This window comes from Musa acuminata, chromosome BXJ3-5 (assembly GCF_036884655.1).
Source record: "Musa acuminata AAA Group cultivar baxijiao chromosome BXJ3-5, Cavendish_Baxijiao_AAA, whole genome shotgun sequence".
In the NCBI taxonomy this organism is placed as follows: Eukaryota; Viridiplantae; Streptophyta; class Magnoliopsida; order Zingiberales; family Musaceae; genus Musa; species Musa acuminata.
The window spans coordinates 2,972,366-2,998,501 of NC_088353.1; the positions used below are offsets into that span (position 1 = coordinate 2,972,366).

At 41.7% G+C, this 26,136-nt stretch overlaps 3 protein-coding genes and 1 long non-coding RNA gene across 7 annotated transcripts; 2 read left to right on the forward strand and 2 right to left on the reverse strand.

Moving 5' to 3' along the window:
- The first annotated feature begins 508 nt into the window (after positions 1-508).
- Positions 509-1,507, forward strand: LOC135638506 (uncharacterized). Its single transcript, XR_010496619.1, has 3 exons — positions 509-661; positions 734-987; positions 1,077-1,507. It is a non-coding gene; the product is annotated as an uncharacterized LOC135638506 (long non-coding RNA).
- Positions 1,508-3,516: 2,009 nt separating this feature from the next.
- LOC135581744 (uncharacterized) lies at positions 3,517-10,279 on the forward strand. Of its 4 annotated transcripts, none has more exons than XM_065151875.1 (5): positions 3,517-3,604; positions 3,734-3,800; positions 4,811-5,098; positions 5,455-6,604; positions 7,249-10,279. In XM_065151875.1, the coding sequence occupies exons 3-5, from the start codon at positions 4,971-4,973 to the stop codon at positions 9,982-9,984; spliced, it is 4,014 nt and encodes a 1,337-aa protein (XP_065007947.1). In that variant the 5' UTR covers positions 3,517-3,604; positions 3,734-3,800; positions 4,811-4,970; the 3' UTR covers positions 9,985-10,279. The 4 variants fall into 4 exon arrangements, with proteins under 4 accessions (XP_065007947.1, XP_065007949.1, XP_065007950.1 ...); XM_065151878.1 differs by lacking the exon at positions 3,517-3,604 and having other exon boundaries at positions 3,633-3,800; positions 7,249-9,651; positions 9,743-9,879; XM_065151877.1 differs by lacking the exon at positions 3,734-3,800 and having other exon boundaries at positions 3,589-3,604.
- A 1,531-nt stretch (positions 10,280-11,810) lies between these two features.
- LOC135638131 (photosystem I reaction center subunit V, chloroplastic-like) lies at positions 11,811-12,599 on the reverse strand. The gene has a single exon (XM_065151094.1). The coding sequence runs from the start codon at positions 12,449-12,451 to the stop codon at positions 11,969-11,971; it is 483 nt and encodes a 160-aa protein (XP_065007166.1). The 5' UTR covers positions 12,452-12,599; the 3' UTR covers positions 11,811-11,968.
- Positions 12,600-13,323: 724 nt separating this feature from the next.
- LOC135637585 (uncharacterized WD repeat-containing protein C2A9.03-like) lies at positions 13,324-15,079 on the reverse strand. The gene is made up of 4 exons (XM_065150200.1): positions 14,939-15,079; positions 14,764-14,869; positions 14,361-14,447; positions 13,324-14,201 (listed from the first exon to the last, which is right to left on the reverse strand). The coding sequence occupies exons 2-4, from the start codon at positions 14,851-14,853 to the stop codon at positions 13,788-13,790; spliced, it is 591 nt and encodes a 196-aa protein (XP_065006272.1). The 5' UTR covers positions 14,854-14,869; positions 14,939-15,079; the 3' UTR covers positions 13,324-13,787.
- Positions 15,080-26,136: the final 11,057 nt, after the last annotated feature.

The following is a 26,136-nucleotide window of genomic DNA, read 5'->3' on the forward strand; positions in this document are numbered from 1 at the left end:
TTTACTACATGTAACCCTTCATTTGTCATGAATTTAGTTGCAAGTTTCAGGAAAAAAAAAAATACTATGGTGTATCAACTGGTTAATGCATCATTTTACCGTTATTCTTCAATGAATTCCACCTTAAACATAGTAAGTTCAGTGAGATTGGATTGAATGCTTTGTTTTGTAATTATTTTCTCACTGTAAACATGATCCTCTCATGGTTCAGTTCCCCCTGTGTTCTAGACATGAATGTTATTACCGGAGCCACAAGTTCTTCATTGTTTTTAGCCGACTTTGAAGGTATGGACGGACGACAACAAAGAGTTGGAGAATTTGTATGCAAGGTAAACTGAGATATCATTTATCTTTACTAGCATTTAGGTTAGCCGAAAATAAACATTTATGTCGAGGCTGAAGAATCACTTTAAAGCTAAAAGGCTTCCTAACAGAGTCTTACATATGCATAACAATTCGAGATATTGGATGAAGTTTCATGCTTATTTCTGCTGGCATACTATAGCCATTTTTTTTTATTGATTCTCACGATTACAAAATGCAGGATCTCCAGGATTAGTAATGGTCATTGCGAACTTTAGAAATCGAAGAACGAAGGGAATGACTGGCTGACTCATGGACTTGCTTTTCTGAAATGAAGAATCGACAAGGCACAATACTGGTTTGGATGCTTTTGATTTTTGTTTAAGAGCAGCTTGATACATTTACAATTAGCTCTATAATTTTCCTCCAGTTGTCTGAGGAGGTAAAATGTCACAAGCGTAGCAGGAGGCAACCAACAGAAGGATGGATCTTTGCTCTTGAGAAGTTGGGCTCCTGCAATCTTCCTCACAAATCATCCCATTATCGGAATGACACGGAGAAGATGCATCTGAATCCCATCTTTTCGCATTCCATTGCGAAATAATGTTTGATCATCATCAGGAGGAAATATTGGTTTCACTCTGCTGCACTGCTTGCAAATTTTGATCATGCACCAAGCATAATGTAAGTGAAATGGTATCTCATATTACACAGAGATTGAGCTGAATTGTTTGGTAACCGTGAATTAATTTCCAGTATCCTTGCTGTTGCAGGAACGGATAAAAAAGATGGTGGCCTCAAAACTTGCTTTCTGTCAGCAATCAGTTCATGTGATCTTCCCAGGGGTCGTGTACTGCATGCAGCCCCATCACCCTTTTCTATCCCAACACACAAGGTGGGTGGGCGCACTTCCTTGTCTCCGTCGCCGTCTCATCTCATCTGCCGCTTTGTGACTTGCAAGCAAATGCCACAATCGAAGCTTAAGATTACATTAACTCATCGAACAAGGTGTTTGCTGTTCTAAGGTCAATGCACTGAAGAAGTACAGGTCAACATACTTCCATCTGTTCTTTAAGTGATACAATTGGGATTCTTCTTCTGATCACACAACTCATCTTTGAAGGTGATCAATCAACTGCTATAATACTCGCATGCATCATGCTAACATCGATGTGAATCAAACAATCTACACTGTGTTATCAAAGGTCTTCGTAGCAGCAGAGCATGTGCAGCAATAATTTGGAGCCCAGAAGTCCACATCAATGAACACACAGATCAAGCCATACTAAGTATGGGAGTTCAGTGAGGACAGCTCCCAGGGCCTGTGCGACAGCTTCCATGGCTGGCCCATCACAAAGACCTCCCACCACGCAGAGACGCATCACCAGTTCCGCCCATCAGTCATTCCATGCTGCCGAACTCGGGTCGGATCCCCTGTAGATCAAATCCGCATCCGATGATACGTATGGACGTCCGACATTTCGGCGCTGCGGACCGAACGCAGCCCGCCACCTCACCATGTAACGACACCACGTGGCGCGGTGCACGTGCTGTCGGTCGGAGGCCATCTGCGTCGGCGGGCTCCACGCGTCCTGACCGGGGCCCGCCTCGCAACCCGGTCGTCGTGTCGTACCTCTGCTCTCTCCCCAAAGCGTCGTCGTCATCATCGTCTTTTACGTTGTGCGTGAGTCGCGCCCTAAGTCGAGGTTCGAGTTGCGGGCATACGGTTCGAGAAATCATTTACACCGAAGAACCGGTCCGATGAGCCGGTCGGTTCGAGACCGCATCGGAGGTGCCTAATCACTCTCGCTTGGACTCATTCGACTTCAAAAGACCCATAATCGACTGAAACAGGGGAAGAAATTGTCTTCTTTCACCTAATCTCTTTCTGCAATCTTATCTCACCAACCTCAAGTGTAGGCTTATGTACATGCCATTTAGCAACAACTCATAGCTCCAAATACCGAGAATTATAGGTTTATATTTATCTATCTATCTATCTATCTATCTATCTATCCTGGGTTTCTTATTATATGTCTTAATCTACTGTTAATGATGTCAGTATTGTATTGTATTGGCGCCTAGGAGAATTGTACTGCTCAATTGCAATCAATGCTTACAATGCTTGTTTATAAAAGATAGATTTAAGTTACTTTTGGAACGCTAATAATGATTATTTGTAGAGCCAAAATTTAATGCAAAAAGAGGCATCCAAATCACAGAGTATTTTGATTGTAATGAACCAAGGATTCTTTCACCGGCAAACATGAAAGAGGATTAGGATTATGCTGTTGGTCACCACCACCACCCCAAATCCATCCAAGCTGGGCATCATGCATCAGAAAGTCTCCGAGCCTTTGCAAGAGGTTGCAATTCTTTTCTGAACCCCAAAAGCATATACCTTTGCTAGTCAAACTAATCTTAGTTTAATGAATGAAGTGCCTCGCTTTGTAGTATATCCTTGCATTAAGGGGCCAGGGGCGTATCAGGGAACATCGATATCTTTTGGTCCATCGCACCATCCTTGTCTCTTTGTCTTTTGGAAAAGGAGAAGGGGGAAGAAGTGCCTTGGATATATCTCCTATAAATAAAAAGGTGGCGTGTTGGGAATCATGAAAAATTGGACACAACATTAAAGCTAGCATCTTTGTTCCATCCATGGAGTGTACTGGAAGAATTAAACTAGAAGAGGGAAAAAAAAAAAGAAAGAAGAAAGAGAACGTTTGATTTTTATTTAATGAGTACTTTCCGATGAACACCTTTACATTTGTTCATGTGCATAAAGGCAAAGATTGTGAGAATTTGTTGTGCAATGCAGGTAGGTTGGCTTCAAAGAGATCTGAGTTAATAATGATTGGGAGAATTTAAAGTATTGATTGATAGATTGCTCAGAGTTTGAAGTCTGAATGCAAACATTGAGCTTACTCACTAACCTCTTCTTGCCAGTGGGAGAGACATCAGAAGATAGATGGATGATCTCTCTTTTGCATTTTGGTCCTTGAACAAGGGCAGTTTGGCCAACTGAGGGACCATGGAAGAAAGAAGGACATCACTATGGTTTAGGAGAAAGGCAAGGTCAAAAGTTTAGCATCCTCAATTCATTTAAGTATAATGTCAGCAAAAGAAAAAGGAGAGTGAGAAGATGATAGAAAAGCTAATAGAGTTGGTACAGGATAGGACAGCTCTCTGAATACTCTCCTCCATTTACTTTGCCCTTCTCTCTCTCTCTCTCTCTCTCTCTGGAAGTTGCTGTTGATGTACAGGGCCTGCCTTTGGTGGGGAACCTGATGCCATTTGATATGTGAGTGGGTGGTGTTTTCGCTCATCTTTTATTCCCTCCTATCTGCTTACTGTGAGTGGTGGAGGAAAAAGAAAACATCCTCTCCTTTCTCTTGAGTTCCTACTTCTCTTCCTCTCTTTTGTTGTGCAGGAAACTCTACAGCAGTTGCAATCTCGAGTTTGGTTGGATCCCTTCTTCCTTGTGAGTCCAAGACTGCGTAAGGCCTGGAGACGCTTCCTCTCTCTAGTGTGATTTTTTTTTGTGTTGTATCTCCTCCTGCCATGATTTCTCTCTTCTTCGATCTCTTGCACATAATTCTTCTTGCAGAGTCCTTGAGACTCTGAGAGTCTCCATGTGGTGGGGGGGGGTACTGTTCATGTATTTTCTTTGGGTCTTGTTTCAGCCCCTGCATCAGCTTGCATCATTCACGTCCTCGTGTTGGATCTTCCATCTGATCAATCTCTCCTCCCTTCCTCGCCTCTCTTTCCTTTCCTTAAATCTTTTGCTGGATGTCTTGGATCTTTGTTGGGTTTTCTGTTACTTCTTGGGAAGAGGAGGAAAATCTGAAAGGGGTTTTCTTCAGATTTGCTAGTCATTTTTAACCAGTGAATGGCGGTGAGGAGGAAAATCTTCTTCATCATCCTTCCTTCCAAGAAACTGTAATTTCACCTACTTTATTCCCTTCCGTTCCATCCTAGGAATCCATCAAAGCGAGGCCCCAAAGATGAATGTGAAAGTGTCTCAGCCTTGATGCCCTTCATCTCTCTCTCTAAATTTCCATCAAGTTCCTTGGGTGGCTATGCTTCTAAATCTCCTTGGGTGGTTGTTTAGCTTGACGCCCAAACCTCGTGTCGTACTATGTTCTCTTTTTGTTTTGTTTCTTTTACTCATCATTTCATGTGCTTGGGTCTTCTGCTTCCTCCTTGTGATCTTTCTGTAAGCTTCCTTCCTGTACTGTTCTAGAGTGGCGTGGTCGCCCCTGTGGTTCTCCTTACCCCTTTGGTCACATAAAATGACAGCTCTGGAAGTTTCCACCCACATGACTTTTGATCTTCTCTGTGTTTGGGAGGCCTGGTTTTGAGGAGCCTCATCTACATTCATGGCACTGAGGAGCCCCAAAATCCAGTCTTAGTTCTTCTACATGAAATAATGTTCCAGAAGACTCCGCCTTCTGTCGTGGTTCCTATTTCCTCTCTAGTAAATGCTTTCTCTTTTCTCCTTTTGCAGGCATCAAATCAGGTGAGTTCTTCTTTTGAGGGGTTGCTTGGGAGCTCAAGTCCTTTGTTATGCTGGAGGCTAAGGATACGAGAAGGCCCAGTAGCAGTAAAGCTCTTGGGCTACCACTTGTGTTAGAAGATTTAGCAAGATCGGAGAAGGCCTTCTTCAGATGTTATCCACTAAAAGCCCTTCAGACCCTTCATGTTCCTTCAACCTTCCTGCACTGACAACTGATGAGAGTGCTCCCCAAAGCCTCGCCATCCCTGAAGAGACACCAACTCCTAATTTCTCCATAAGGTAACAGTTTCCTTAAATACCATTATACTGCTTCTTGAGATATTCCTCAAAAGCAACAAGGAATGGAGGACTTGATTTTATCTTTTTAGGGTTTAGTTTTCTTGATGTGATGATTAATTTTATGGGTTAAATTAACCATGGCATCCGAGAAGATGAAGTTACCCTTATGCTAAGGGCGACAGATTTAGAGGGTCATGTATTTGTATCTAGTTTTGTCGATTGATTTGCATTATGGTTTGAACTCTTTGTTATGAGGTATCAAATTCCTTAGTTGCCTATGTTTGAAATTTGAGTTATTGGAGTGGTAGCAAATACTTTGGAAGCTTATTCCCATGCACCTGTTGCTTTGATTTCAGAGACTATGTGTTTGCATCAAGGAGCAAAAGCATCGGGACGAGCTGGCCGTTTAAGCAGCATTTCTTGCAGCTTTGCTTGAAGCACGGTGTCAAAGATCTATTGCCACCTTTCGAACCTCCAGGTTTGGTGAGATTTCGCTGCTGCAGAAAGGGAATAGAACCAGGACGGCCTGTTGCATGCTCGGCGGTTGAACCGATCCTGCCTCACGTCGATGCTCAAGGGGATGACCCTGGTATCAGACAGGACCCGTGCTCACTGTTAGAGAACCCACTTCCAGATGGGAATTCGATCGCTTGTCAAGGAATTAGTCATGATCATGTTGATGCAGAAATTGGCCTGATAACAAGCGATGACCATGTTAATGTTACTTCTGGTGAGATCGGTGGACTTTCCTGCTCAGTAGCTGTAAATAGAGGTGCCTCTGAAGCACATTCGGAAATAGATATCATTGAACCAACCAAAAGACTCGAAAGCTCGCGTGAAGTGTTAGGCAAAAGGTGCAAGTTGGTAGTCAAATTGGGCATCATCTCAGAGAACAGCCGAGCAGAGGACGTAATATCTAACAGTAGCACAGTTTCAGATCCAATGGCTTCAAAGGTTTGTCCGGTTTGTAAAACATTTTCTTCGACTTCAAACACGACTTTGAATGCTCACATAGACCAGTGCCTCTCGATGGAGTCCAACACCAAGTTGGTTTCAAGCAAATTCCTAAAACCAAAAGTGAAACCGGGGAAGAAAAGGCTGATGGTGGATATATACACCACTGCTCCTCATTGTACACTCGAAGACCTTGATAAGAGGAATGGAACAAACTGGGCCGTTGAATTGGCATTTGCGACTGCACCGACTGCTGCAATTGATATAGAGACCAAGAAACGGAAGTTATTACCAACAGATTCTAGTGATGACCTAAATGAAGGGGCGGTATATGTTGATTCAAATGGCATAAAGCTCAGGATTTTATCCAAGCTTAGTGACACAGCACAGCCCAAGGAGGAACTGAAGGTTCGGATACATGAAAAAGTCACAGAGATGAGCAAGAGTATTTTTAATAGCAAGAAGAAGCATGTCACAGCAAAGTACTCAAAGAAGATGAAAATGAAGGCACAAAGTAAGAAGTTGAGTTCATTCAAACTGTTGAAAAAACAGGTATTTCTATCTTTCTTCTTCATAGGGGAATCTAATGGCTGCATTTGAGTCCATATACTAGTAAACCTTATTACATAAACTCATATTAAGCAAACTGAAGAAGTTTCAGTATTCAATAAGTTTTATACTCTTTTGGAAGTTGTTTGGTTTATTTAATCACATGCTGATTGAGTATATTAGTCATTAACATCATCTCTTTATAATTGAAGTTTGCAACATGCTTAAATTCTAGATGCACTTAAAAAGTCTAAAGGAACCTCCGATACTATTTCTTACATTCCTAGCCTTAGTAGTATCTCCTTCAGTTCCTTTTCCTCTAAATTCACTGTATTTGGAAGCTGGAACTTGTAACTGTTTTGCCCTCACTTTTTCCCAATTCAATCTCTCTCAATCATGATCTTGGCTTTAGCTTATCTCTACTTCAAATTTGCAAGATTTGATGCTTTCCTCTCTTGCAGCTTTGTACCCAACTGTTCGATTTTCTCCCTGAACTCTGACCACACTCTTCCAACATTCATCAGATGTGATTTACAATGCAAATTTCATGCAAATTCTATGTTTTCATGCTTATTTTATTATCTTAAACCTCATCCGTGTTGATCATTATGCTGATTTGATAGCATGAGATGTATTTGCTTGACCAGATTCGAACTGCATCCGAAGGAGATCATAATACAGAAACTCATCCTGACAATGTAGAATCACTTTTACATATATCAGATCCAGGAGAGCTCACCAAGTGCAGTAGGTCTGCATCTTTAAGACAGTGGATTTGTTCAAGACGATCACATGTCTCAAAGAAGCTTGTTAGGAAGAATGTCCATAGCACCACAGATGCTGCTGTACCAGTTACTAGGAGTAGGCTGGCTGAGTGTAGCCAACTGGATGCTGGCAATTCTTTTGCTGCTATAAGTCACCACTTGAAGCTTTCTAGATCGTCTGAAGACTTAGCCAACTTTCAGAAATCAAACAAAAATAATTTACAGTTTAAAATGGTTCACTCCATGGATGTTGGCATGGAAAAATCTGAAAGCTCACCTATCTCAAGTTCCGGATGGTCACCCAATGATAGTGTAGAAAATGGTCGTCTATTGAGAATATCAAAGTCATCTGTGAATTTGGTGGCTACTTCCAGAAGGAAAACAAACGAGATTCACATGGGGATTCACCATCAATCAGATAGTTTTTCTGAGAAGACAAACATGACTGCAGAGATCTGTTCTACCTCAATGAACGTTCATACTGTTTCAAATCTGAAGAAGAATAACTCACTTAGAAGATCACCCTTGAACTTGGAATCAAGAAAAGTTGATCTAAGTGAGAAACTATCTACCTGCAAAAGGTTTCGTAAGCATAGATCCATTTTTAGGAGTGGCAGAAGTGGAGCAGAATTTCAATCTACAGCCAGTGGACTGCATGGTTCCAGTGTTGATATTTTAGGAACAAGGGAATCCCCAGGATCTTGTGAACTTGATCATTCAAAGAGTGTCACAGTATCTAGAGTGAGAGAAATGATGAATTCGGAATCTCCAAGCAGGAAAGATCTCCCAGAGTCCACGGAAAGAGATGACAGAAGCACCACAGAAGAGTGGAAAAACAGTACACTGAAGAAGCCATGGCCTGGAACTGAATGCACTGGTCCTGATGTTCAAAACCTAGATATGCAAGTGGAGGTCTTGGGCAATGAAAATTATGTCAGTGAACCTTCGACAAGGGTGAATTCTGGTAATCCTCTTTCTAATGACACTGTGACTTCAGAAAACCTGCAAGCAGCCTGTGGTTCTAAATTAGAGCCTCCTCCATTGGTTGAACATGTTCAGTCTACGTCCAAAAGTGAAGTCCATGTGGAACGATTTGTACAAAGATCTGAGAAGCAAGAGTTGAGCTGTGATGACATATCCAGACAAGAGAATAACGGCCACAATATCCAAATAGCAGATAAGATGGAACTCACAAGGGGGAAAGACACCTGTGTAGTTTATCCTACAAATTGTACAGTTGACACCATGTCCATCCAGGATTCTAGTGGTTGTTTGACTAGTCATGGGGATATGGAGCCTGAAATACCCGAAAAGAGCACATCAATAACCTCAGTTAGAACAATTGAAAAGGGTGCTATGAATCTGGCTAGTGACAATGAACCATGTGGATCACCTGTCTCAACTGCCTCTACCATATCTCTTCCTTCTCCAAAAAATTCCAATTGTCGAGATTCAGTGGCTGAACCATTTGCAAGTGCTATTAATGCTCAAGATAAGTTTGGTTCAGTAGTACCAATTACTGAAAACACCATAGTAGTAGCTGAAGGAAGAGATAATGAGAGAAAGAATCAAGAACTCAAGGTGAATCTGCCAGCAAATGAACCTGATCGCTCAGTGGATGACAAACCTTTCTGTTGGTCGTGTAGGGAGAGCCTTTCAAGAGATTCTCAATTGTTAAGACAAAGTACTACACTCAGGACAGCCAGGGGAAAGCAGGTCTCCAACTTATTTGCCAGGCCAAGAGTCTCTTCTTCATTTAGCTCGTATCAGAATTGTAAATCTAATAACATGGTCAGCTCCGGCTTGCAACCATCTGCTCTATCTACTTCTGCAGGTAAGGTTCCAACTTGCAGTGACTTGGGTTCTGGTACCCCATCATCTCATTCGGAGAACCAGTCAAACTCCAACCCGATACTTAGGTTGATGGGTAAGAATTTGATGGTGGGGAACAACGAAGAGTTTGTGCGACCTCAAAGTGCAGTTTTGGACTATGCACCACGAGCAACCATCTTGTCTTCTCTTGGATATGCTTCAACCAACAATCTCTTGGAGCAGGAGAATTTTCGATGCCATCACCAGATTTTTGGTGGCTCTGCTGCCTTTGATCCAGCTGTATCAATGGGTGGGCACCAGTTTCCTGTGTTCATGCTGCCAAGCACCCGAGTGGCTGGTTTTTCAGTGACACCCCTGCACACTGCTTTTGTGCCAAGACCTGATCGGCAGACTCAACAAAAGAATGGTTACAGAAGGCCCAACACCTCTCAAGCGTCTCATATGATGAATGAGGTGATTGTGATCGATGACTCTCCCGAAACTGATAATAAACCAGTTACTAGTCTAAGAAGTCCAACAAGTACTTTGCCTTTTGCTACTTCAGGATTGAATCATTTGTCTCAAAGACCGATGTCCTACTTTTCCTCACGAAGCCACATTCGGGATCTTCCTGGTGGTCCGAGACACTTGTTACCGAATCCGTACACTGGGGTCAATGCTAGTTTGATGAAGCGAGGTGGCACTTTGGAAGGCCACAGCGGTCTACCGCCTGGCCCCTTTGTGTTCCAATCTGCTACAACAGCTCACATGAGGCCATCAGTGTGTTACTCTCGGACCCTGCGCTGATCCTACCTGTACAAAGTGCTTGTGGAATATGTTTCTTCTCCAGTTCTGCTCTGCAGCCATCTCTGCCTGATCCAATGAAACAGCAGGCACCAAGAAAGGTCTGTCTTGAAGCTGAGGTTACCTTGTCTCAGACTTCTTGATATATAGGTCTTCTTAATAACTGTGAAACATCCATCAGAACAAAAAGAATGAAACTTGTATAAGAATCTGACTGTTAGAGTTCTGAAGTCGGTTGTGTATCAAAAATTGATGTTTTAAAGACCTTGTTGGCTGCAACAGAAATACTTTCCTTCAACATCTCAAAAATCCATGCATCTAAATCATCTTTTAATTATGGCAATATGTTTTCTTCAAATTGTCATTCCGGTTCACATATATAATTTGTGCTGAATATTTGTGGAGGATTCTGCAGGTTTTACACTTCTTTTCTATTCCAGAATGATGTTATGAAATAATCAAAATTTGTAGGATGTGTGAAATATTATGTGGCAATAAGCAGTTCTAATACTTGCTTGACCTTTTGTGCATGCTACTTCACTGGTGGTTCTATCAGAAGTGATGCAGTCAAAATCTCATTGTCAGTGCATACACATTTGAAATGCAATTGCTTACCTACATATTATCGAGTTCACCAAAGTGAATGAATCAATCCGAACGGCAAAATAGAACCGCTTGCCTGATTGCATTATATACTCCATTACTAATTAACGTGTTCAGAGGATTTGAAGTACTCGTATGATCCTTAGTTCTAGTGATCCCATTGCATGTTCTAATGTTAACATTAGGAGAGACACATGAAAACATTCGTAGATTCCACTGTCACATGAAATATAGCCGTTGCATAAGCTTCAGTTTTTTGCATGAACAGTAAGAAGGTAAGCTAACAGGCAGGAGAGAGAGAGAGGCTATGAAAAGTAGCAGCCGTTGATGAAGAAAAGGTTGGTGGCAAGGCGACGAGAAGTTCTTGTGATGTCACTGATCCTGAGGGCAAGCAAAGCAGTGTGCGGCGTAGAAGACACGCAAAAAGCTGTCGCCCAGTCGGATCATGGCGTCGCTCGCATGTGAGATCCATCAGCCAGTGACAGGCGTGGAGATTGGAATGGGGGGAGATGTGGCAAGTTGTGTCGGCTATCTCTGCTTTTTATCTCTTTCTTCCTCCGCTTGTGGTGCTGCTCGGCGTTATTAATGGAGGGAATGGGCATCGAGGAGCGTGCATTGCATGGAGAAAGAGAGACAACGCTCATCGGTAACGTTTAGACTCCTCGGGATTCGCGTGCCCGACGCCTGCCCCTTTCTCTCTCTCTCTCTCTCACTCTCTCTCAAGTCACATCTACCATGTTCTACAGTCAAAGTCCGCACTGTTTACATGAGACCAAGTACAGATGCCTAAGTTGGAAGCTACGTGCAGGAGGGATTTGGATAGATGAGCACAAGAGATAGAGATGGCTTCAGTGATGAAGGAGCTTGAGGCCCTTCATCACTGAAGCTTAAAGGTTCACAGTGTGCTACTTGAATCGACTTGTAAGGATTCAATGGGTATACACTATAATTAAACTAAGCTTATACATTTTACGTCAATGATTTAGGCCCAGAAGCAAATCATGGCATAAAGTCATTGCTGATTCTGGATTATGTTTGTGATTGACGAGAACGATAAACCCTGAATCGAAGGAAATTGAAGTATCTCAGACTTATTGCGAAGGATTGTCAAGTCCACAAGAAATAGCAAGCCCCTTGCTGATTTACTCAGTTAATATGTAGCGGAAATCCATTATTTGGTGTCATTCTCAAGATCTTGAGAAGAAGAAGAAGAAGAAGAAGAAGAAGAAACAAAGCTAGCAATTTTCCATTGATTAGAAAGAAATGCATCACCACCACGACCACACCACATGTTTAACTTCCCATCTTCACACCCCCAAACGATCGATCATGAGAGCAAAATGTACAACCAGAAGCCTTCTTACATGATTCAACAGCGACACCCTCAACCAAAGAACTTGGGGTCGTACCCATTGCTGGAGGTGGCAAGGATGTAGTAGGCGACGATGTGGCCGATGGATCCCCATGCAAGCACGTCCACGATGTTGAACCCCACGGGGTCGTTGGACTTGAGCAGACCCACGTACTCCTTCGCCCGGGTGTCGCCGGCCTCGAAGTGCGTCACGCCGTTCTGCTCCGGCAGGCCCTGCTTCGCCACATTCTCGCGCTGGAAGTTGAAGAAGACGAACCTGCCCAGGAAGAGGGAGAGGCCGGTGCTGAGGCTGATGACCAGCGACGGGTTCAGTTCGGCCCGGATCCCACCTGGCTTGCGGACGGGACGTACCGGTTTGATGGAGATGGCTCGGGTTTGGGGGAACTGGGAGGAGTCAGTGGGCTTCAGGGGGCGGAGGCCACGGAAGGAGGTGGAGGAGGGGGCGAGGATGCTGCCCTTTTGCATGGGATAGGTGAAGAGAGTGGAAGTAGCCATGGTGTCCTGGTTCTTCTTCCAGAGAGAGAGAGAGAGAGAGAGAGAGAGAGAGACAGAGACAGAGACAGAGACAGAGACAGAGACAGAGAGAGGGCGAAGGGGTAAGTAATAGTGGAGATGGGAGTCGGATAGCGTGAAAGATTCTGATGGAGGACAACTAGGATTGTTGTGGTGGCGGAGAGAGGGTTCGTGAGGAGGAGGATGAACGAGGAGGGAGGCGAAGATCCGAGGAGAGATGAGGTGGGCGGACGCGATTGGCCGATGGCGGATAGCATATCTAGATCACAACCCACTATCGAGACTAGATTCCTAGAAGCAAAATGACTTCTCTATCCTTATCTGGTGCTAAGCTTACCAGTGTGATTACATTTAGATAGGAAAGTAAAATATTTAATCATATATTTTCATCATATTCCTTCTCATACGGTCGATTCCGTTAATAAAAATACTAAAATATTTAATTATAAAATATCATACATATTTAGTGATAAATCAAACTGAGATAGAATCAAATACATGTGATATTTTCGAAACAAAATCGATGACATAAAAAAAAAATATTTTATTTTTTAATATAAAATTTAAAATTATAAAGATCAAAATGCTAAAAAAAATAACTAATTATAGTGAATAATCTATAATTAAACATATTTTACCATCATTCTTTTTTTTTAGATTAAAATTAAAGACACATTTGAAATACTAGGAAGATTGAAGTTTTTTTCTTAAGGTTTTATTAGTGCTTCAATAACACCATAATCAGCTTTTTTGAACCCTAATAATTCACATCATAAGCATATTGATTTCAGATTATTATATTTCAAGAGCCAGGTCATACAAACTATAAAACTCGAAAAAACCGACTCATTAACTTGATGAACATGAATCATTGATTTAATAAGAGATCCATCTAATCATATAAACCAACTCAAACCTCTTCCCATGTTGGATAGGAGATTAAAGTAGGATGTCACAGCAACAATTACACCTGAGGTCGCCCCTGGCAAAGATGATGGACTAATCTTATTACACAAGCAAGAAAGATCGGAAACGATGATATGTAAGAACCACTCAAAAGTTCTAAAAGAGAAGGCCTCAAGCACAGTTCGAGAGCTTAGCTTGATGCTTCTTTGTCTTTTGTCTTTATCTCATGCTGTCCCTAAGCATCTGTACATTTCTTCAAACACTTCCAACAAATTTATTCATATCAAGCATGATTCTCGTTGCCTCTTGATGCCAAGCGACGAAAGAAGGATGCATCTGAAGGCCCCCATTCTCTATTTGGGGCAGTAGTATATCACACAGTCACAACACTTGACACTGCTATTTGTTCATATCAAAGCAGTGAATCGAGGTACGAGTAGTTCCTGCGACGGTTGTACTGCAGCAAACTCCCATAGGTGCGATCCCATACGCCGACAAACAGAGCCTCCGTGTCGGGACTGAACGATATGCCAGAAATTTCACCGAAGAAGTCCAGCTCCTGCTGCTTGTTGTACCCACTTCCGACGTCAAAGACATGAACAAAGTCTGCAGGTTCGGCCATTGCCATAAATCGTCCATCAGACGTGAAGCGGATCGATCTTATGGCACCGAGATTGCCTCTCAATGCAGCAACAGATTTGGAGAGATTCCTAATGTCCCAAACTCGGCAGGTTTTATCCTGGTTGCCAGTGGCAAAGGTAAAGCCATCCGGATGCCAGGCTGAAGCAAAAGAGAAGTCGATGTGACCCTGAAATTCATGCACAGTCTGCAAGAACACACCAAAAAAACTCATTTTTCTGTTTCATTTTCCAAGTAGGACGTAAATCTGGTAGGGTGTTAAAACCAAATTCTCTAGGTCAGGTTTTAAACTGATTGCTGTTACCGTTTTCTCAACTTACGAGACCAGCAGTCACATCCTACTCACCTTTCCGGTATGAGAATCAACCAAAACTCCTTCAGGGTTGTCTCCCACGATGACAAGAAGCTTTCCATCGGGACTTAGTGATGTGTGCTGCAAAAGTTAAAGCAGGTAAGGAAGCCTCATCTAGTTCAACCCAATGTTGATTAGTTCCTGATACAACACCCAGCATGGAGTACATGAACAAGCAATGATTCAACTAATGAGGAAGTATATCACAGCAGCAAAATAGCTAAAATTTGGCACTTTCACTTCTTGAATTACTACTGAATAGCTTCATTATTGAATTAACAAATTCCAAACTAACGCTTAAATAACTTTAAGTTACAATTTATCCATTTAAGATTAGCTACTGAATGAAAAAAGAAGATCCAACCTACAATAATGAGCTAAAATGCAGATAGCTTACATTCACAGGCCATGGGAATGGGAAATGCTTGCAAAGCTGAAACTTCTCCATGTCAAAATCTCGAACTCCACAGTCATTATTTGAAGCCATAAAGTGAACAGCACCACTAAATAAATTTCAATATTAAGTCAAACAAGCAACAGAAAAAAATTAAATGGCCAAAGTAATCAGGTACCTGGGACTGTTATAAATTTCAACTGCGTTAGTTATTGCATTGTCTTCGTATGTTGTCCGGCAACAAAAACTGATTCCTTCTCGATCTAAATACTACATTCCATAACAAAATGACAAACAATCAAATGACCACACATCCCAAATAACAACAGTGTCTATATGGCAGGTAATTTATCTGAAGGAAACTATAATTAGTTTGTCAAAATCTTAAAAAACAAAGGTTTTAGAAATTTTAATCTGATCTAGCAAATCTCTAATAAGACCAAATACTTGCAACAGCATTGACAACAAAAAAGGGCCTAAAGACAAACTAAGGATATAACAAACTAACTGCTGTTTCAATGATAGTATCCAAAATCATAGTTGCCAAAGCCCAGTTGCCTAATTTAATAAAATAGAACACAATAAGAAGGATAAGCATCTCAAATCAAATCAAGTAGTACTAGTACAATACAAGTCTTAAGAGTAATTATGTCAAACTGTCACGAACGGTCGTCACGCACCCGCAACAACTTCGTTCAACGAACCGTTCGTCGCTTTTGCATGCTTGTACCAAGACATGGTAGTATATTTTGCCTTAGTTTTGTGTGTTTTTGCTTGTAAAAATGCATGTTCGAATAGGTTGCAGCGCTGCAGTGCGATCGCTCACCGCGCTGGGCCGAACTGCCCAAAACAGCTCCGTTTTCGTGTGCCACGGCTTCTTTTCTGCAAGCTGTAGCTGCACGCAAAACGTCAGCCTTCTCAGCACCCTGGAACCCCCCGAGTGGCACAGGGCTGGATGGGGCTTCGGTATATTGTCGGGCGTTGAAAAATCTTCACAAGTTCGCACGTTAACTAGACGGGAACATGCCTTCGCGCCCGACACTCGGTGAGCAGTTGTTTGTGGACTTGCAACTGTTCGTTCTACCTTCTAGAGTCATTGTTTTCCTCCTTCCCCTCTTTTCTCTTATGCACGCAAGGTGCTTATTGAATTGCTTGTAAAGCTTCCCTTTCCACGAGACGTCGGGACTTGTCCGTTATTCGTTTTCGAACAAATCAACTTTCTCTTTTATAGGTCCTTCGAGACCTAAGTGAGGTTGCAAATTGGCTGACCCTTTGCAGACGTATATCACAAGGGCGCGCCACGACTTAGGTCCCAACTAAGTCCGAGAAGTTGGCGCGAGGGTGCTTCGCGACTTAGGCAACTGAAGCTAAGTTCGCGTCTTTGCCCCAAAAGTGCCTCACGACTTAGGCAATTTTAGCTAAAGTCCGTGATTTTGTGGTATCAGAGCGGACAAGCAATTCGAGCAAGCAACGAAAGAACTTCGCAATTTCGCCATAACAAAGCATCGTGGCGAATCAAGCAAGACGGGGCAAGCCGGACCCTTGCCCCAAGCAGCCGCAGGTGGGCTGCAAGTGCATACTCGTTCACATGCTATTGGAGCTGCTCAGGAGGAGCGCGACAGTGAACATGATGAGTGAGAAGTTGGCTACTCTCCGCAAGCGGAGGAGGCACAATCTGAAGCGCTAACCGGGAAAAATAGTCATAAGGAGAGACTCATAGCGGAGGAAACCCGCTTGGATGTTCTTGAAGCGAGCTTGGAGGAACTCTAGCAGGGCCAACGAAGGCTTCTTGGGGTAGAGAGCTCACAAGAAGAAGCTGAATCCCGGATCGACAAGGTTGAGGCCCTAACCGATCGACTATCAGACGACACCAAAGACTCTTTGCAACATCTGCACGAAATCGTGGCGGAACTCACTTCCAAAGTGACTATGCTCACAAAGGCACTAAATGCGGGAGGGAGCAACACCCGCGTTGCGCCACCACAAAACTTGAGAGCACTTGAGCCGCATTGTTATGGGGGTGCCAGAGATGCTAAAGAGCTCGAGAATTTCCTGTTCGACATGGAACAATACTTTCGAGCTATAAGGCATGATTCTGAAGAAACCAAAGTTTCGATAGCAACCATGTATTTGAATGGGGATGCAAAACTTTGGTAGCGACCCCGTTGGGAGGAGATCCAACAAGGTCGGTGTCGGGTGGACACATGAGAGGACTTAAAGCGAGAGTTGAGAACTCAGTTCCTACCCAAGAACATAGAGTTTGTCGCAAGGAGGAAACTGAGACAACTCTGCCAAAGCATTTCCATTCGAGACTACGTGAAGCAATTTTCTACACTAATGCTGGATATACAAGACATGTCCGAAAAGGATAAACTATTCATCTTCCTCGATGGTTTGAAGCCATGGGCTCAACAAGAACTGCATCGATGGAATATCACCGATGTGATCGAGGCAATTGCGGTCGCAGAAAGGCTCACCGACTTTGTTTCCTCTGAGGACTCAGGAAAAAGGAAACAAGCTTCAGGAAATCGCCCTCCAAAATATTTTCGAGGGAAGGAGCCCGGGGGCAAACAAAGGAAGAAAAGTTCTCACAAAGGGCCAAGCTCAAAAGACAAAGCCCCAAAACTTGACGGATGCTTCTTGTGTGGAGGGCCGCACATGGTGAGGGAGTGCCCACAGAAACAAACACTCAATGCTTTAACAGCTTCAATCCACCCCCCCAAATTAGACAAGGGCAAGGCCGTCGCCCTCAGTTCAAGCAGTTCAAAATCCAGTAGCAACGATGAGGAGTCGTAAGGTCCCCGAATTGTCATGGACTTAGCTGGTTTTGCTTAAGTCGTGCGACACCCTTGCGTGTCCGTCCACAAAGGTCAGCCTCCCCGAAACCTCCCATGGTCTCTTAGGACTTACAAAAGAAAAAACGGGTTAGAGAAAGCGCCTCACTCGGGATCCACAAGTAAATATTTTTTAAAACACTTCATAGCCAGTGCAAATTACAAACAAACTTTACAAGCTCTGAACGGTTGCACAACAAAGGGTCAAAATGGTCCACTACAAACTGAGTATTTCTCACAAGTATCCACATGACACAACCTTTATTTACAAACCTAAATCGGCCACCAAACCCAACTAAAATGGGGCTGTTAAGCCTTCGACCATTCATCTACATGCTGTGCAAAGCATGAACAAACTAAAAGACATGGACATACATAAGCATTACATCAAACATCTTGTTTAGAATTTTGTCCGTGATAGAATAGAAGCAATGCATTTGTTGATTGCACTGCGGGGTCAAGTGAGGGAGAACATAAAGGCAAAGCCATTGAAAGCAGGGAGTAACGAGCTGATGTACGTGGACATTAAGCTTAATGGCCAAACAACCCGTGCAATGGTGGACACGAGCACTACCCACAACTTTATTGCCGATTGAGAAGCAAAGTGACTTGGGCTGATCTTGGAGAAGAACCCAAGTCGGATGAAGGCGGTGAACTCGGAGGCCAAGCGGATCTTCGAGCTGGCAAAGGGTGTCCCCATCAAGATTGGAACATGGAGCGGGAGCACAAACATGATGGCGGTGCCATTGGATGACTTCCAAGTGATTCTTAGAATGGAGTTTATGCACGCGGTAAAGTTGGTGCCAATGTCGTTCCTAAACTCCCTATGTATGATGGGAGGTGATGACCCTTGTGTGGTTCACGTCTCTCGGAGAGGAACCAGGGACCCCCAACAAATATCGGCATTACAACTGAAGAAAGAGGCATAAAAAGACGAATTAACATTCGTGGTTGTTGTGAAGCTAGAGCCACTCAACGAGGAGGTCATTCATGAACCTGTTGTGGTGGCGAACGTTCTGAAGCAGTTCACAGACGTTATGCCACCCGAGTAGCCGAAGACTCTACCGCCACGCAGAAGCGTGAATCATAATATCGAGCTGGAGCTAGGAGTGCAGCCTCCAGTAAAACCACCCTACCGCATGTCCCCTCCAGAGTTGGCAGAGCTCAGAAAGTAGTTAGATGAACTACTAAGCGGTGGTCTCATCTGTAGTTCTAAAGCATCATTCAGAGCTCCTGTTCTCTTCCAAAATAAACAAGATGAGAGCCTCCGACTATGCGTTGATTATCGAGCCCTCAATAAAATGACGGTGAAGAACAAGTATCCCATCCCGCTCATCGCGGACTTGTTCGACCAATTGGGCAAAGCCAAGTATTTCTCCAAACTCGACCTCCGGTCGAGGTACTGGCAGGTGCACATTGTTGAAGGCGACAAAGCGAAGACAACCTGCGTGACCAGGTATGGAGCGTTTGAGTTTTTAGTGATGCCTTTTGGCTTAACCAACGCTTCGACCACGTTCTGCACTCTTATGAACCAACTATTCAAAAAGTATTTGGATAAGTTTATGATCGTCTACTTGGACGATATCGTCGTCTACAGCCAAACGCTTAGGGAGAACACTTTGTTCGTGAAATGAGAGAAGTGCTACTTTGCTCAAACAGAGATCTTATTCTTGGGGCATTGAATCAGTGATGGCTCCATTCGGATGGACAAATCAAAGGTGCAAGCTGTTGTGGAATGACGAACTCCAAAGAAGGTGCCAGAGCTGAGATCCTTTCTTAGTTTCGTCAACTACTATCGGCGCTTCATAGCAGGGTATTCGAAGCGTACGACTCTACTGACGGAGTTGTTGAAGGAGTAGTCTTGGAGGTGGTCTGAAAAGTGAAAATGCATTTCAAGATTTGAAGGCTGTTGTGTTGGAAGAACCGATGCTCAAATTGCCGGACTATGGGGAGCCCTTCGAAGTCCATACAGATGCTTCAGACTTCGCTATTGAATGAGTAATTATGCAGGAGGGTCACCCGGTAGCCAACGAGAGCCGCAAGCTCAACAAGACCGAGCGACAGTATCTGGTGCACGAGAAGAAGATGACAACAGTGGTCCACTGTCTACGAGTTTGGCGACACTACCTTCTTAGATCGCGATTTGTGTTGAGGACAGACAATATCGCTTTGAGCTATTTCCAAACTCAAAAGAAACTCTCCCCAAAGCAAGCATGACGATAGGACTTCCTGGCTGAATTTGATATAGCAATAGAGTACAAGCCCGGAAAAGCAAATGTCGTGGCCGATGCATTGAGCTGGAAAGTGGAGCGAGTGAATGCCATACGGTTGGAGGGCAGAGGCCAAGCAAGTCAGTTGCACCCTAACTTCCTTTCCATGATGGACTGTACAGTGATCCCTAGGCAGTGACCTTGATGCAACTCATTAAAGAAGGCAAGACCAAAATGAAGTCCTGGAGTCAAGGACGCGATTTTGTTGGGAGTTCGAGAGTTCGTCGAAAGTCTAGACGTTCGTCGGAAGTTCTGCAGGAACCAACCGAGAAGTCCAGGAGCTTGCCGGAAGAAGCTCGCCAAGAAGATTGTCGTGAAGTCCAGGAGTTTGCCGGAAGTCCGTTGGAACATTGCCGGGAGATCGTGGGAAGTTCGCCGGAAGATCGTCGAAAGAAATCAAGACCTAGGGACTTGTTTAGCTTAAGTATGCCTTAGATTTCATAGTTAGCACATAATTGGGATTGGATTTGGGCCAACCCAATTATGGGTCAATTGGGCCCATGTAAGGACTGTGTTGGGCCCAATGAAAGGCCCAAACAGTGACCCAAGAGATGGCACCGTCGTGGCATAGTCTTCGAGACCGTGTCAGGCGGTGGTACCGTCAGTCTCGGTGGTGGTACCGCCCAATGGCCCAGTGCCAAGAGGTGATACCGCCAGACTGGGCGATGGTACCGCCTAGTGCAATGTTAGTGTCAGGCTGACACTGGTGGTGGTATCGCCTAGCACAGGCGGTGGTACCACCCGGACCCAGGAAACCAAGGATAAGATGTTTTTAGGCTGAAAGTTTGAATCAATTTGAAGCCTATAAATACCCCTATCATCCCTAGTTACAAGACACAAGCATAAAGAATTTAAAGAGGGAAAAACGGTATTGTAATCTCTTGAGAGAATCCTCCTCTTCTAGTCTAGGTGTTAGAATAATCTCCTAAACCCGATAAAAGGAGAAGAGGAGTGTAAGGAGGAGGTTGATCTTCGCTTATTAAAGGAAGATCGATAGTGGATGCCGGTGGCCTCGACGGAAGAGGAATAGGAGGAGTGGATGTAGGTCACAATGACCGAACCACTATAAATCGGTTTGCATTTCTGTTTTGATATTTATCTCAACTGCAAACTGCCTTCCTTGCTTTACATCAACTACACTTCTATATGCTTTCAATTTAAAGATCTTTCCGAAATAGTTTTCGTCGAAATCAGATTTTATCGCACGAAGATTTTTCAAACCGACGTAATTTTTACCGCTGCACTAATTCACCCTCCCTCTTAGTGCCGACTCTTTTCCTAATAGATTCATGGACCATTGAAGGTCTCAGTAACTCTTTAGTATTATCTTGTCAAGATATTTCGACTCTTAAATTAAATATACTACATGCTCAAATTTAGAAATTAGAGATATTGAGAATCAATATAATTCTAACATCACTAACCTTTTCTCTGTTGATTCGTATTTAAATTGTGATGACTAATGTGCAAGAAAAATAATCACAGACTTTGTATAATTCATCTTCAAACTTCCAAACTCTACTCCAAGTACTTTCTAACTTCAACTCACACCTTCGTAAGTCTCTTGAAGAATTAACCAAGCCTCATGCCATGTCTGAGCTTTAATGATCTTCTCTAAAATATTGAGTTCTATTGCTTGACTAAAAAACAATTTAGAGTTATTTTGTCTTTTTTATAATTTTCAACTTGACCTTCTCTACTACAGTGAGAGAATGTTCTTCATTTCTAGGTTCTCAAAAACCTTTATCAACAATATTCTATACATCTTGAAATTTAAATATACATTCATATAAATACTCCAACGATCATATTTTTTTGTCAAAAATGCATAAGATTGAAATATATCGAAAGAAGTCATGGCAATCATGTCGACGATATTGAGATGCTCATTGTTAATTGTCCATGGGCAGCATCTCACAATCTCCAATAATTTCCTTCACTTGTTGATCATACAAATGTATGACCTATCAATAGAGACATTAACATACTCTTGCTAATGTGACCTTGACAATACTAACCTTAAACTAGTGTTTTTAAAAGTGCTAGGCATCAAGATTCCAAAATGCCTAAGGTACTAGGTGCTCACCTAGGCACCCGCTCGAGCGAAACGAGACGCTTTAGAATATTAAAATTAAAAATATATATTACGATTGATAAATATGATCATAAAAAAAAAAAATTCACATCAAATTGAAATCATATAAAGTATCAATATGATCATAAAAATAAAAATGCCACATCAAATTGAATTCATATAAAGTACGAGTGCCAAACAGGTTCTACTTATAGAGACCTATGCTAAACAAGTTTCTAACCAGTGTCAAACAATTCTAAAGAGTGGATCAATATGGTGCTAAACAGTTCTAACCAGTGCTAAATAGTCTTAAAGAGTGGATCAATATAGTGTTAAATAGTTCTAACCAATGAAAAATAGTTCTAAAGAGGGAATAAAGAAGAGAAGTAACCAACGGCTATTAAGGAAGGTGGGGGAAGGAGAGGGCGACGGACAAAGCTACGGAAAAAAGCGATGATGGCAAACAAAGCTAAGGACGAAGGCAGCGACAGATGGAGCTGCGAACGAAGTTGGCGACTATGGACGTAGGGTTTCATTTCAATGACAAATTGGTTCGAGAACTAACTTGCTCATTTAATCGAACCAGGCACGAACCTAGACCCATCTCCACTTGGGCGCTTTCCCAAGGTGCCCGACACCTGGGCTCAAGTGAGCACCCGACCGACACTTCATCAAAACGCCTCGCCCGGAGGTTTTGCGAGGTGCTTGGGCCTCACCTTGCCTCGCCCATTCACCTTTTGAAAACATTGCTTTTAGCTTTTCTTATTGTTTTCATTACCAAATCTTATTGTCAACTAAGTTAACTTACTCCTTCACCAACTTGATTAAGTAGGTTTCAAACAAAATTTAAATTAAGGGAGGATGTCAGAGCATTTAATTTAATTTTTGTTTCAATTTGACTTAATCAAGTTGGTGAAGAAGTCGATTAACTTATCTATCAACGAGAGTGGATACTCTCAAAACAAAAAAGAAATATTTAAAGTCAAATTTATTAAATTTATAATGATAAGAATCAATTAATGTCTCTATATATAGGCTCTATGTCTGTATTGTTACAAGTAAAAAAGGATTTCATATAATTGAGAAAAATTAACACATCAAAATTTTTTGTACATATACTCTATCCAAATGTATTCTTCATTTATCAAGCCACAACAGCCATAAATAATGGGAGGCTAAATATGATTATATTTCAACTTAATTTTATTCGGAAGACAACTAAATACACTCAATACAATTAAAGTTTGTTTTCTATTTCTCTTATACCTCTTTATCCTTGTGAAATGCTTGGTCTGAACTTTGCTTATTGGTTAACACCAATGCACATATGAGATGCCTAAGATATGTGCAAAGAAGGCCATAAGTACAAACATAGCCACAAGAAGCAGAGAAATGTTCATAGAAGCTGATTTAGAAACATGTAAAAAGCACCACATGTCAGTAGGATTATCCGAGGACGTAGAAACATACGAAATCAAACAGAAGACAAGTTCATAGCTAAGACCGAAAATGCTACGACTCACCTTAAAGGCGTTATCACTTGTTTTTCTTAAGTTAAATATGCAATTTTATGTGATTCAAAAATAATTTCACAAAGTTCTTAGCAACTAACAACTAAAAACTAAAATAATGTGAGAAAGCAAACAAAAAAGGTTCCATTTTCATCAAGAGGAAGCCGACAACAAAATAGAGTTAACCTGTACTGCAGGCAACCGAAGGGTCGCTCTCCAAGTCCTTCAACTCCTTTTGGATCCTCTTGGTAGCCATCAGTGACCAATCCAATTTCTCAACTGAGATCGATCATAAACATAGGAATGCACGATCAGACTACCGAAACGATCAAGCAAAAGGCAAAGTATTACACACGGATAAACAAACTTTCTGGGACGAAATCCCAAGAACGAAGAAAAGAGATGGCTAAACGCAAAACAACCGACACCCGTTATCTAGATAGATCATCAAAACCCTAACAATCCAGGAACGGAAGGCTACTGGCCGGCTTCAAAATGCATTGCAAGCGGAAGCCGATCGATCGAGTCCGTGGTCACCTCGGAAGCAACGAAGAGGGCGACTCCCACGCGCACGCGCGCTAGGGTTTGGTGGTTGCCACCTGTGAAGCGAACCTTCTCTCTTCGATCGCGCGAGCTCTCCGTATTCCGGGGAAGTGGAGATCGCTCCGTCGCTATTCACGCGCGATGTAGCACACGATGATCTCATCATTGCCGTCCATTATGGTACGTGATTCCCGATTAAAACATATCGGGAGAATTCCTTTTTATTAAGTTTTTTTTCAGAAAACATTTCTATTTCCAAAATTTTCAAATAATTCATAATATTGCTGGAAACTCTATAACATAATGTAAAAATATTATAAACATAAGATTTTTTATAAAATTATAGAAAATATATATTACGTTAGGATATTTTTTGGTATTTCTAAAAATACTGTAACATAATATAAAAATATTATAATTGAAAATTACTGAAAATACTGCAGTACTACGGATCGAACCATAGGAAAAAGGAAGAAAAAGGGTATTCTAGGTATTATCATAATATACTGTAACGCAAAACAAAAATATTATGATATAATATATTTTTTTTAGTAATACTAAAAAATAATATAATATAGTATAAAAAGATTGTACCATAGTGTAAAAACATTATAACATAGTCTAAAAACTTTATAACTAGACAGCACTATGCCACAATATTTTCCTAATATTATTGAAAGCACTATAATATAATCTAAAAATATCGTAACCATATGGAGTGGCCTATAGAAAAAAAAAAACGAGGACAAATTTAATTGTTTATCAGTAATCAATAATAAATTATGATTCATATTTAACAAATGGAATTGTTCTGTGTTTATATTAGTATTTATTTTAACATTATATTCGTTCAAATTTGTTAAAATATCTATATATTTAATTTTAATAGTTATATGATTTCATTAGACTTAAGATGATAATAACCAATTGTTCCAACCTTTTATTCTTTAGAATTTGAACTTGGAAGATGATATATGAAACTTGTTAAATTGGACATCAGTCCAATCTACCATTCTCTTTGTCCCTAAAGGTTTAAATTTTAAACTCGTAGGACTTTTTATCCATGTGTACCTATTGCCACTATTCATCTTAATTCAATCATAACCATAACCTTATTAGGTCAATCTTCCATTTTTCTTTTGTCCGAAGTGTTTTTAGATTAAATTTTATCGTCCGATATCTAAATATATATCATACCAAAATTTGAAACACAAAACAAAAGACTTAATTATTTGATTATGGTGCTATTCTATTAGTTCATCTCATTTCATCTCACATATATAACTATTTCCGACACAATGGCATCATGTATGGTTCATTTTCACTTTATATGTGACAAAAAAGTTAAAGACTTTAATTATACGAGACACCAACAAAGCTTACAAAGTTCATAAATTATCGAGGCAACACTTTACGAAGGTAGAGGTTGTTTACATATTCAACATAGGCCAAGAATAGGATAGTGCAATGGCAAACCAAAACTTGTTTGTATCCTTCTCAACCGCAAGCATATATAAATAGCAAGTTGTTATTAATTAGTGGTCAAAAATTGCCTAATAAATCTGGACATGTTGACTTCTTGGGAAGAAATCTCTTGCATGCTCTGACTATAAATGGTTGCTTAATTCAGAATATTGACAAGCACACACAAGCACCGATTCAAATAATACATCGATCGAGGAGAGGACTCTTGATAATGGGTTTAGAATTAAGTATTATTGGGATTAGCTTGTTGTTCTTCGTCTTAAGTGGTGCGGGTGCAGACACAATTGTCGGTGTTTACAATGTGAAGGATTACGCAGCCGTAGGAGATGGCCAAACCGACAACACAAAGGTAACTTTTCATGTTTAGTATAGGTTATTACTACTACAAATAGTTTTTGTCTTTGATCCTATGAATTTAAACATCTTCATGAACTTGAATCGTAAAAAGTTTGAGTGGAACATAGGACGAACATAAGAAACGTTTTGTATTTGTTATCACAAGAACTCCATACTTACGGTTGTAACAATTATGGATACGATAGGCTTTTGAATCGACATGGAGTGCGGCATGTGCAGTGGAAGGGACAGCAACAATAGTGATCCCAGAGGGAGAATACTTGCTTGGTCCAATAATCTTTAAAGGGCCTTGCAAAGGCAAA

What these genes read in the sequence shown, in the direction of transcription:
- LOC135638131 (XM_065151094.1), bottom strand. Translation starts at nt 12,451, where the DNA reads ATGGCTACTTCCACTCTCTTCACCTATCCCATGCAAAAGGGCAGCATC.
- LOC135637585 (XM_065150200.1), bottom strand. Translation starts at nt 14,853, where the DNA reads ATGGCTTCAAATAATGACTGTGGAGTTCGAGATTTTGACATGGAGAAG. An exon ending in CATTCCCATGGCCTGTGAAT is followed by an intron (nt 14,448 to 14,763) that starts GTAAGCTATCTG and finishes TAACTTTTGCAG; the next exon opens with CACACATCACTAAGTCCCGA. An exon ending in TTGATTCTCATACCGGAAAG is followed by an intron (nt 14,202 to 14,360) that starts GTGAGTAGGATG and finishes GTGTTCTTGCAG; the next exon opens with ACTGTGCATGAATTTCAGGG.
- LOC135581744 (XM_065151875.1), top strand. Translation starts at nt 4,971, where the DNA reads ATGTTATCCACTAAAAGCCCTTCAGACCCTTCATGTTCCTTCAACCTT. An exon ending in ACTCCTAATTTCTCCATAAG is followed by an intron (nt 5,099 to 5,454) that starts GTAACAGTTTCC and finishes CTTTGATTTCAG; the next exon opens with AGACTATGTGTTTGCATCAA. An exon ending in TCAAACTGTTGAAAAAACAG is followed by an intron (nt 6,605 to 7,248) that starts GTATTTCTATCT and finishes TTGCTTGACCAG; the next exon opens with ATTCGAACTGCATCCGAAGG.